This window comes from Siniperca chuatsi, linkage group LG7 (assembly GCF_020085105.1).
Source record: "Siniperca chuatsi isolate FFG_IHB_CAS linkage group LG7, ASM2008510v1, whole genome shotgun sequence".
Classification (NCBI taxonomy): Eukaryota; Metazoa; Chordata; class Actinopteri; order Centrarchiformes; family Sinipercidae; genus Siniperca; species Siniperca chuatsi.
In genome coordinates, this window is record NC_058048.1 from 1136814 (window position 1) to 1149378 (window position 12565).

The following is a 12565-nucleotide window of genomic DNA, read 5'->3' on the forward strand; positions in this document are numbered from 1 at the left end:
CTCACATACTGGAGCTACAGCAACAGGCAGCATGCGGGCTGGCGCATGCGCACTACTTTTTACATACATACATACACACATACATACACACACACACACATACATACATACATATACACACACATACATACATACATATATATAGACGTTTCGGCTCCCATCCGGAAGTCATTCTCAATTGAGCATGACTTCCGGATTGGAGCCGAAACGTCTTGATTCTGAAAACAGTGTACAGATGACTACGACTGAAACCTTTTCTACGATACATACATACATACATACATACACACACATCTATATATTTACATCTATCTATATCTATGTATATTTTCAGACACATCTCAGAGAGCGAGAGAGAGACACACACACATTTAGGGTTTGTAGCTCTTTTGATGCTTTAATGACAACAACCTGTAGTGCACTGTTGGACTTTACATCTATGTGACATCAGTCTAGGAAACATGAAGCTGGCATGTTAACAGTCCACAGAACAGTTCCTGATGTTGGTTGCGATCCGTGACAGGCATGTCATGACTTGGAGGTTGAAATAAAGCTGTTTTCTACAGATGACCATCACTTCCAGAGGAGGAGCAATAACAGAACTACAGCTTCTAAAAGTCAGTCAAACAGCATATCTGGTGTGGAGAATCTGCAGCTCATAAAATGGTCCTTGAGCTGCTGAGGTCTAAGGTTTGTGTGTGGTGTGTTCCATTGTGTCCTCACTGTCAGCACTGACCGACCGCTGCTCTGTCAACATGTCTGTTAGCTTCAGCTCGAGCACTGGATCCCTGGTCTCTGCTGACACCTGCAGGATAAAAGCAGTACTGTGACCATATATTCAAAACTGCAATGAGGGCAATCTGCTGCAACAAGAGCATTATAAAAAGGGCTGAAGGTTTTCTCCTGATTTTAAAATTATTACTTCCAGGAAATACATCACTCTTCTCCCAGGAGATCAGAGAAGATTTCTCGCTATCAGTGTAATTTGATTTTAAACACAGAAGTGTAAATAATCACTAAAAAGGTGTCATTTCAAAATTTTATCATGCTCTTCTTCTGCTTTATCCTGTAAGCTGCCATTTTAGCACGAAAACAGTTGGAAGAAAGCAATGCAGCTACAAATCTGATCCAGTTATATAGCAATAATGGCCTTTCAGGGTCGGACTATATCTACGATAGTTGTGGGGTAGCGTTAATGAGCTTTGTAAAGGTGTTTTTATTTCAATCCACCGCTGTACACATAAGCAGGCACATGCCTAAAATCTGACGTTCTTGCAGGTATTTTTCCCGGTTAATACTGGGATCTTAATAGCCATATTCAACCCTAGTATAATACAGTACAGGTCTGTCTGGGAACCTTAAAGGGGAAGTATAAACTGATTACCTGAAGTCTATGTCAAGTACAAGTGCCAGACAAGTTATTAGTGTCTCCACAAGTTAAGAATTTACTTGTAGTCATGGTTGTTGGTGCAGAGGGAAGGTTGTGTAACTTCATTTAATTTCAATATATCATGGCTCACAAAGAATTATGGATTAATTAGAGAGCTTGTCCTACTAACTGTGGGGGCTTTCCCAATCACTTTTGATTATGCATATTTGGAATTTGAAATAGTGTATTTCTACACTCGGGCTGATGGAAAATGTGTTTTTCAATACACAATCACATTGTGCATCTGCAGCAGAGGGAGCACTGCAAGAGTCTGGTTCATGAGTAGTTTAGCCAAATTTGCTAGCATTCAGCACCAGAGCAGCGAGCTATGCCCTCCTCCATCACCCTTCTACCCATTTTCATCACAGTTAGGTTTGCAGTTTGGTCATTTTGAGAAAAGACTTGGTTTGTGAAATGTTGCAGCCTGCCATGCTGTTACCCTGTGTTGCTCTGTATTGTACAACAATGGAGCAAAAAAGGCTGAAGATGTCACTGACAACATGAGGTTGGAATCAGCAGCTCCCTGATTGATCTACTTTCTACATTGATATTTAGGTGGCAGCCCTGGTTAGTACTTTTTAGCAAGACTCTTACAGAAGGAGCTCCTCTCCTTCTCAGCACGATGCCATCTCTGAGTAAAGCCTTCCCAGTCTCCTCAAAGAGAGCAGAGTCATCCATCTCACTGTGGCTCTTTAACTCTGTGTACTTGTCTACAAACCTGCAGTCAAAGTGAGAGAAAAACATATTTAGGAACATTGACAAGGAAATAATATGTTTAATGTATTTTGTAACATACAGTAATCATATCCAAACACTAAATTAACTTGTTTGTTGTTGGGGGGTTTTCAACCTTACACTTGGTGTGCAATCACTCCAGATTGTGGCATTACAAAAACCATCCACATAATTTAGATCAAACTTGAAATTTGAATCCTCTCTTCCCATCTGACAGTTGCTTTCATACTTGTATATCAAATCTTTTCATAAAACTCCGGAAAACACATACCTCTGACACACAGAAACAAAGTTTGATTTGGACAGATCAATAGGCCGAGGACCCGTCCCATACTGCTCATAGAACTTCCTGAAAGCCAGACAGTTAATGGGTGAGTGGAGCCTGCAAAAATATCTTACAACTTCTAATGCTGACATGTGCAACAGCTGATTTCGATCCCAACATAAATTTTTTGCTAAATCCAGATGAGTAAAATTACCAATTTCATTTACATTCCATAAATATATTATTACTGTAAATCACTCAATAAATAGTGATGAAACTAGAGAGTAAAGAATGACAGGATTAACATTCATCAGAATCATAATTTTGTCAAAGAATACACTTCTTTAGCAATGGTTCAGCTATGACTGTTTGTGTTGTTTATGATGTGTTAGGGATAATTCCAAATTGTAAAGAGGCACTGATATTAAAACTGTATGAAATAAAACATCATCCTTCAGAAAAAAACAAAACAAAAAAAAACAGCAGATATGCTGTCACACAACAAAAGGACATACTGTATTCAATCTTCAATCTTTGTCTGTAGTAATTAAATCAGAGTCATTACCAGAGTTCTTTTCAGACATGTATGCATCATATCTAATAAATGATCTAATGATGAAATCGATTAGATGTTTTTTTTAGGGGATCTACAGCGTTGCTTAGCTAGTGAGAAGAAGTGGGAGTGAACCCCCCTCCAGCACTGATGATAAAACTGAGTCTACTCAAGATGGCGTCACGTGTAAATGCGGCAGCCAGTAGCTCCCTCAAACTTTGCTACATTTTTGTTTTTATTTCTTATTTATTCGCCTTTATTACCAAAGCAGGTATTACCTATAACAGAAAAACACTCAACATCAGAAAAGGAAGCGCAGGGATTGGATTAAATGCAGCGAACCGTGAGACGATCACTGCCCACAACATCTTCTGTCCACCCAGCCAGATTAGCCATAGCAAACTCCACCGCAAGCGATGAGACAACCCCAGGAGAGGGATAAGAGGACTGGGATAAGAGCTAGGCTAACGCAGATTGGACCTAAGGCTACTCCACTATCCAGGCTACTCCTGGCTAATGTCTGGTCACAGGAAAATAAAAATGGACAAAATAAGACTCAGAATAACCCAACAATGGGAAATCAGAGACTGTTGTGCACACGTCTTTACAGAGACCTGGCTCCATCACAACATCCCGGATCAAGCTATTGCGCTCGACAAGACTCGGTAAAATGCTGCTTGGTGCTCAAACGTCCAAGTTGATGCATAATGCTTCCCAGATGTCGAGTTTTAAATGTTAAGATGCTGACCATAATATCTGCCTAGAGAATTCACCAGTGTTTTTATTGCTGCTGTTTACATTCCCCCAGATGCAAATTCAAAAAATGCACTACAGGAAGTGTTTGAGGTCATCAGCAGTCACATGACAAAACAACCAGACGGTATTCTCATTGTTGCTGGTGATTTTAGAATCAGAAATACTTTATTGATCCCCGAGAGGAACTTTTTCGTTACAGCTGCTCACTATCACGTCAATGCACACAGGAATAGAAGTAGTAATATTTAACATTTAAGTAAACAAACCTCAGAACTGTTTCACCTAAATTCCACCATCCTGTCCACACCCCCATCAGGGGAAACAATATCCTGGACAATGTTTACATGAACATTCCTGGCAGCTACAAAGTACCCCTACAAGCAGACCAAACTTCCCTGCTTCTCCTGCCAACTTACTCCCAGCTGTTCAAAAGGGTCAAACCATCAGAAAAAAAACAGTTAAAGTGTGGACAGATGAAGCTACTGTAGCTGTACAGGACTGTTTTGAGTGCACAGACTGGCACATGCTCAAAGATGCCACCACCCAGGAGAACCACATCAGTCTTGAAGAATATCGTCTTCAGTGACATCATACATCAGCAAATGTGTTGATGATATGGTTATCACTGGTTGATATGGGCTAAAAATTAAATCTCCCATTTTTTCGCATCACAGCCCTTGGGAGAGGGGAGAGGCAAGGGCCCTACCCAGAGCCAAAAAAGCTGCCTTTCAGTCAGGTGACAAGGAAACAAAGAAATACAGCAGACCACCACAGGCTACAAAAGCAGGAAAGCATCATGTGAGGCCACGTTGCCAGATGAGCTTAACACATTTTATGCTTGCTTTGATCTCAACGAGTCAGCTGTCAAGTCTATTCCGCCTCAAGAGCACTGGCTACTCTCAGTAGCCACAGTGGGTGTGAGAAGAACCCCGCTGACAGCGAATGTAAGCGACCAGGTAGTTGATGTCATTACTGTCACAGGAAACTGTTCCCAAATGCTTCTGATAAAGCCCGACCCATTCATATCCAACAATATTGGCCTATAATACAGAAATTAGTATCAGCATACACGATATCTGATGTCTACGGATATAAAAAATAATAATATTTTCCATAAAGCAGCAGTAGTCAGAAACTGTGCCATGCCAGTAAAATACAGCTGGTGTCACAAAATATAACAGCCACCTCACTAATGGTTAAAACTATAAACCAGCACAACGACAATTACTAACATAAACTACCATGTTCTTAACAGACACATTATAAAACACTAAAAAAAGTAACATTTGCATTTTGGAACATATGGCAACTAATCTAATAAACTTTAGCATCAGACAGTGCATGCTGGGAAATGTGGGCTGTTGCTACAATACTCTCAGCACAGCACATGTAGAAGAGTGCCTTGTGCACAGCTGAGCAGCCGCAGTGGAGTCAGAGCGGTGTGTTCATGTTAAGTTTCTAACTAGTTTGTGAAATACATTGCTGGAAAGTTAATCAACAATGAACCAATCATTTTCCCCTTTCAATATAAATCTAATATAACCCTGTACCTGACAACCATTATGACACTCATGCTTATCACAACTGTTTGCTATTATAGCAAGGTAGCTATCCAGCTATAGTTTGTCAGTAGCAGATTGAAAGGTAAGCGTCAGAGCATCGCTTCATCATTCTGCAGCTCAGCAGTGGTGGTGGTTTGAGTGTTGACTTCACGCTACATTGTTACCTAGTTGGTGAGATGCAATGCTGGAAAGTAAATAACATCAGGAGCCTGTATTTTCACCGGACACGTTGAACATTTGCCCTGAAAGTTTATAGCAGAGTCGCTGTTTTTCTCTTTATTACATGTTTTGATAAGCAAGAAAAATGCATTTCTGATTTGAGTTCAAACCACTGAAATAATGGTTCAGATAGGTACTTGTTGTACTTGAGCTATTTATTTTATTTTTATTTATTCTTTATTTTCTCAGTGTTCATTTCTAGAATTGGTTGACAATGTATATGTTAAATTATTTAACATGTTAAAGAATATTTAACTTAAGGTGCTATAGATCACATCCAGCCACTAGATAACATGACATTTCAATCATCCTTACACATTAGGTAAATATTTACATTTTAATCCAATCAAAGAGAACAATACATAGTAGGGATGCTATTAAAACCCACAGCGCTTGACATTTGACAGACAGCCACAGTAAAAGTTGACGTTAGCTAGCGCGTAGCATTGACCTAACATTAGTGGAAGTGTTTTCTTGCTGAAAACAAATCTCATGGTGGATTATAACAAACCGCTGAGCCCCACACAGCAACAATGGTTACTGGGAGAAAGGACAACTGTATGATCATGTCAGTATTTTCAGATTTTTATATTAAACGTGAGTACCGTAGCCGTTGAGCTCAATGCAGCTGACTACATGGCTAGCTAGCCACAAGTACCTCAGCAAAGTGCCCGGATGGACCAGTAACTTCAACTTGCCCTTCATAAACTTGTACTGGCCCCTGGGTTATGTCAGACCCTGGCCCACATCTAAATCCCTTCTGATACGCATCTTTGTTTTAACGTTACAATGTTAGGTAACCGACGCAACAGTCACTAATGCTAACATAGCTCCTCAGGGATTGACGCTGTTTTAAAATTTTGACAATCTAACCGGTGACAATGCATTTGTTAAGGTTTTAAGGTCTATGACTGTCAGTAGATGTTGTTTATTTTGTTTAAATATGCAGAACTGTAATTTTATGGGTTATTGTTGTTCAGACGATTAAGATAGCTAATATGTTCTAACGTCAGAATCTGTTTTTTCCACACTAACTATATCACATGATACCAACGTTGTTATACTATTGGCAGACATCTCACAGAGATAAATAAAATCATTTTGGGCCCATCAAAATGTTTTAAATGATTACTTCGCAAATCATAATTTATTTTTATATTTTTAAGGAAATGTGATACTTTTATTCCCCACCCTTCTAAAATCTGTGCTCTCTTTTTTTAAATATTCGTCTACATAAAAATGTTCGATATAACCTTTAAATATTCAAACAAACAAATAACTATTAAAAAAAGCAGCCTTCTGAGTACCTTTGCAAAGGCATACGTGTCACAATCCACATAGACTTTTTCTATTTTCATTCCAGCTATATCAATCGGTGAATGTTTCCCCTCTGAAATAGTTATCGGTCTCAAAAATGCCATATCAGTTGGGACAGCCACCATTGTCCCTGTACCTAAAATGTCTGCAGTGTATAGTATAAACAACTATCGCTCTGTAGCTAATTGTTGATTTTAGGAAAAAGGAGGCAAAGACACACACCCCTGTCTACATCAGTGGAGCTGAGGTGAAGCAAGTGAACAGTTTAAGGTTCGTGGTAATCAGCATCACAGAGAACCTTGACATGGTCATCACACATCTCCACCTTGATAAAGGAGGCTCAGAAACGGCTGCACAAGGCAAAATTCCCGTGCCATGTTCTTGTTAACTTTTAAAGAGGACTAACTAGGGTTGGGACGATGAACAATGGTAGAGGGCTCAGTGGTCGATGGCGGTCAGCCATTGGCGATGGAATCGTTCATCGTAACATTGTGATTTAAAGGACACCCCCCCCCCCCCCAATTTTGCCGCGTAAAATCTTGTTACTGAAAGTGCAATAAAAGCTTTGCAAGTAAAAAGCTAATAAGAGTAGTTTATCACTATGACTAGTATTTAAAATATTTTTTATAAATCATATAATCTGGTGAGGTAACTTAAGCACAGTGTTAACCATTGCTGCTGAAACTTTCAGACCGTGGTCTGAAAGGAGGATGGGCTGTGAATATGCTCAAATCAAATGCAGTCCGTCAAACAGTTTAAGCTAGGTGTATTATTTAAAGTTGATTCATTCAGGTAAACAACAGGCCTGCAGAGTTTTAATCCTTTCTTAAATTGTTTCCCAAATTTTTTTCTCTCTTTTTTTTTTTTTTAAAATCAGGTGCAATGGCAAATGAAGCAGGTGATTCTTTGCAAATGTATGCTCCAAACAATCACAACTTAATACTATAAAATGCCAGAAGTATGACCTGTAGTGATATGCATTCATTACAGCTATGATGCAGCACATCTGTGCTCCAAGACTGCGTTTCATTAGTAGTTCCACTTCCCCTCATTCACTTACCCTCAGTCCTTGGTATTATGTAACAGCATATGTTGCACAGAGGCCACTTTGAGAGCAGAGGGAAAGTGGGCGGGGGAGGAGCGGGGGGTTTAAATGCAATGTGCCTGCCCTTGTATACTTTCAGCTCAAACTACCATGGATCTACTGCCAGTTGTAGGCTTAGGGCTATACTGCTTTTTGCAAATCATCAGAAATACCTGCAGACTCATTTCAGTGAGGCAAAAGTATCTTCTGCATATAATTGCAATATGTAGGCACTTTGTAATTAGCTGCATCAGTTCCTGATTTAGAAATTTCTGTTCTGTTATTATCATAACTATTATTGTGACAGGTTTATGATATCTTGTCAAACAGCAATTTTTCTGTGCATTTACAGATAATGTTGGGAATAAAGAAATTACACAAGCTGAACAACAATGCATGTAAAAATTAACTGCAATTAGTTCTGACATTTTCAGTAAAATATCAAGCTATCAATGAGATTTTCTTAAGAAACTACCTAGGCAACTGGAGATTTATGTAGGTCCACCATTACTGCCAACTAACCATGGATGTATTTTCTTGCACCAAATGCATAACTGCAATGCATTGTGGGTGATATACCTTTGGAGTGACCATCGTTGTTGACTTGCTCCCTCAGCGCCACGAGGGTCGATCGCACCAAGTTCACTTCAGTTTTTCAGACAAATGGAACACACTTGTCATGGCGGCAGGGATTCCCCCAAGGGGAAGTCAACGAGGCCATGTTGAACGACTAATGAAACGCAGTCCGAGTGTCTGTGAAAACACAGAGTCTAAAAAAAAAATTTAAATTCTCAAGCAGACAGCAGTGGTAAAAAGACCATGTTGCAGTAAATTAAATACCACTGACAAATGACAACACACCTGTTTCATGTGTTATTTTCACAATATTGACAAAAAGTGAGCATGTATGTGGTATGGGAGCACAGCTACTATTGTCACTACTGTGAGTAGTTAACTTACGCTCTAACTTCATCCTCTCTGTAGAAGATTTCAGGCACAGTCTCCTGTTTCTTGGTACAGGGTCTGGTATGTGGCTTCACGTGAAGTGAAGTCGTTGGTGGAAAAGCCTCATATACATCATACCAGATGGGTTTCTTGGGTGGTTTTATGACTCCAGAGCGCATCAGATCTCGAACCCTGTCGATCACGCAATCACACTATTGATGATTAAAGTGGCATTTGGCAGCAGAATGATTAATTGTAAAGCAGATACAGTATTTACACAGCAATAAATAATAATGAAATTGCTAAATTCAAATCAGAGCTGGTATGTATAAATCCAAAAGTGCGTACAAATTCTAAAAATTACGTAGTTTTACGTTCTCTTACAATTAAGAATAAGTGTCCCGTGCTGTGTACCAGGCACAGCAGCCAGTACTAAAGAATTACAAGTTGATAACTTTTTTTTGAGAGTTTGATCAAAGTCACTTTGAGCTTCTTAATACTAAGATCCTCAGTCTTTTTTACTAAGATTTTTCCAACTCATAGGTCAGAGATTAGGACCATTCTTAAAACCACTTCTGACAAGTTTCATACATACAGGACTTAAGTCTTCGTCGCATGTATATGACGTCATCACACTATCTTTAGACTGGTGTCACCGGCCATGCTCTTGAAAAATTAAATGCATCTACCATCTGTTAGCTTTGTTTCGTACATATGGTATCGTGTGTATTTATTTACCGTCAGTGTTGCCTGAGAAGCAATCGGACTTAACTTTAACGCGCTGTTTAGACTCAATGAGACAGCATGGCGTATTCCAAATAACCAGCTCGCAGTTCCTACCCAAAATCGTTGTTATTGCGCTTTATGAGATGGCTTTCAATTGAACACGCGTCAAAGTGTCATCCTTTAAGGCCTTGGCGAATAGTAACGTTAATATCCACCGTTAGCTGCCCAGCCACCAAACGCTTACATGCACAGCGTAAAATGCTGCTCTCTTACCGGGTGAATACGGTTCCAAACCTCTCTAGTCTACTGCCGGCCATTTGGCGTTTTTCATCGAGCGCTGTAACAAGGTGGTGCTTGCGCTGCTGCTGCTTTTTTAAATTTCTTTTTCCTTCTTCTTCTTCTTCTTCTTCTTCTTCTTCTTCTTGAGTTTTATGGCGGTTGGCGTCCCTACTTGCGCATTACCGCCACCTACTGAATTTTAACAGCTTCACAGTTTAAACTTTTTACAGTGTCCACCCAACGTGATCCCATGCCATAGTCAAGAATCTTCTTGCAGCGTCCAGCACCATATTAATCCTTTCTGACTTCCCCTTTATTTCAGCCGCAATAAATGCCAGAAATCGCTTCTTGTCCATACTGATGTTTTGCTCATCTCCATTTCCTTTCTTCTCCTTTTCCTTTTGAACTACCACCCTTTCACCGTTTCTCTCCATACTCTTAGCAGCTTCAGCATATGACGATCCCTTTTCCGCTCTGATCTTATTCATTTTTATTTCCTTAATTCTTTTTAGACACTGTGCTGATCCCGTATAGTGGTTTCCCTTGCAGTGCAGGCACTTTGCTTGCTCTTTCTTCACTTTACACTTCTCCATGTTACAGTTTTCCTTCTCACATCGCCCACATCTTCTGCCTCCTCTACATACTGCAGCAACATGTCCATATTCCTGACAGCAGAAACGCCTGAGAGGCACTCTCTCATATGGCCTCACCCTGTAACACACACTGTACTCTAGGTACACTCTTTCTGGTAATTCCCCCTCAAAAGTCAAACACACTGAGTTACTGTCCTCTTTCTACCCATTTCTGAATCTTGTCAGCCTTCTTGCCTCACACACACCTTCAACCTCCCGAAATGACTCGGCCTCCACCGACAGTGACGCGCCGCTTACTACCCCCTTCTTCTTTACTTCTGGTCCAAGTGGGAAGCAGTCCACACTGCTATACTCTCCAAATGCATGCATCTTCAGGGCTTTATCTCTCTGACGCTTTGACACACAGTCAATGATAACCATCCCACTTCTTGTTATCCTGACCGATCTGACATCTCCAAACTTTCCTCCTACAAACTTTCCAACCTCATGTGGATTCTTAAAAATGCCGTCTGTTTGTGTCACAGCTATCATCCGAACAAGATACTTTTCCTCTTTCTGACCGGATTCACTTGAGTTACTCTTCTTCCTTTTCTTTTTATTTTCAAATCCTCTCGAATCCTCGTTTCTAATTTCACGCTCTGATTCCTCCTCTGACTCCATTTCCCCTGGTTAGCTACCGCTTAGATCTCATTAGTTGAGTGGACCTGGCTCCCTTTTTATCGGATACCTTTTCCTTCTTTTTCCTTCTTCTTCTGAGTTTTATGGCGGTTGGCATCCATAATTGTGCATTACATCCTCTCCGGATGTGTCTACAACATTCAAGAACCTTCTTGCAGCATCCAGCACCTTATTAATCCTTTCCAACTTCCCCTTTATTTCAGCTGCACAATTTATAACCATGGCAATAAATGCCAGAAATGTCGTTTCTTGTCCACACTCATGCTCCGATCATTTCCATTTCCTTTCTTCTCCTTTTCCTTTTGCACTGCCACCATTTCACCTGTTAGCAGCATTTCTGTTAGCAGCTTCAGCATATGACGATCCCTTTTCTGCTCTGATCTTGTTCATTTTTACTTCCTTAAATTCTTTTTGGACACTGTGCTGATCCCGTATGGTGGTTTCCTTTGCAGCGCAGGCACTTTGCTTGCTCTTTCTCTACTTTGCACTTCTCCCACATCTTCTGCCTCCTCTACATACTGCAGCAACATGTCCATATTCCTGACAGCAGAAACATCTGAGAGGAGCTCTCTCATATGGCCTCACCCTGTAACACACATAATCTAGATACACTCTTTCCGGCAACTCCCCCTCAAATGTCAAACACACTGAGTTACTCCTCCTCCTTTTCCCCTTTTCGGAATCTTGCCTCACACGCATCTTTAACCTCCCGAAATGACTCGGCCTCTACTGTCAGTGGCACACCAATTACTACTCCCTTCTTCTTTATTTCTGCTCCAAGTAGGAAGCAATTCACACTGCTATAATCTCTAAATGCATGAATCTTCAGGGCTTTATCTCTCTGACGCTTTGATACACAGTCAATGATAACCATCCCACTTCTTGTCATCCTGACTGATCTTACATCTCCAAGCTTTCCTCCTACAAACTTTCCAACCATGTGGATCCTTGAAAATGCCGTCTGTTTGTGTCACAGCTACCATCCCGACAAGATACTTCTCCTCTTTCTTCATTGTCAGCCGTTCTAGCACCATATTCCTGTTTTCCATCATATCCTATTAAAACCCCTTTAGAAAAGCTAACAGTACCCTTGAACTGTGCTCTCTCACCCATGCTCAGTAATTCTTTTAATGTGAATTCTTGCACCCCTTATTCCCTCATCATCTCTCTCTGTGTCCCATACCCCCTACAACTCAGAGCTACATGCTCCACTGTCTCCTCTTCCTGACATCCCTCACACACGCCTGTCTGGTGTTTCCCTACCATCTTCAATGTTTTTTTAGTGCACAGTGCCCTAACCTTAATCTTGTTTCCTCTCTCATGTGTCCACTACCTACCCTAGTTACTTTGACACTTTTTTGAATTTTATATAGATGTCTCCCTTTCCCCTCTCTGTCCCACCTTTCTTGCAATACTTGATTTGT

General features: G+C 40.5%; 1 protein-coding gene across 3 annotated transcripts; it reads right to left on the minus strand.

The window, feature by feature from the left end:
* Positions 1-370: 370 nt before the first annotated feature.
* On the minus strand, positions 371-12157 carry mrps23 (mitochondrial ribosomal protein S23). Of its 3 annotated transcripts, none has more exons than XM_044202297.1 (5): positions 9865-12137; positions 8881-9057; positions 2436-2513; positions 2024-2147; positions 371-805 (listed from the first exon to the last, which is right to left on the minus strand). In XM_044202297.1, exons 1-5 carry the CDS (start codon positions 9906-9908, stop codon positions 686-688), a joined length of 543 nt encoding a protein of 180 aa, XP_044058232.1. In that variant the 5' UTR covers positions 9909-12137; the 3' UTR covers positions 371-685. The 3 variants fall into 3 exon arrangements, with proteins under 3 accessions (XP_044058232.1, XP_044058233.1, XP_044058234.1); XM_044202298.1 differs by lacking the exon at positions 9865-12137 and adding an exon at positions 9604-9848; XM_044202299.1 differs by lacking the exon at positions 2436-2513 and having other exon boundaries at positions 9865-12157.
* Between the last annotated feature and the right edge of the window lie 408 nt (positions 12158-12565).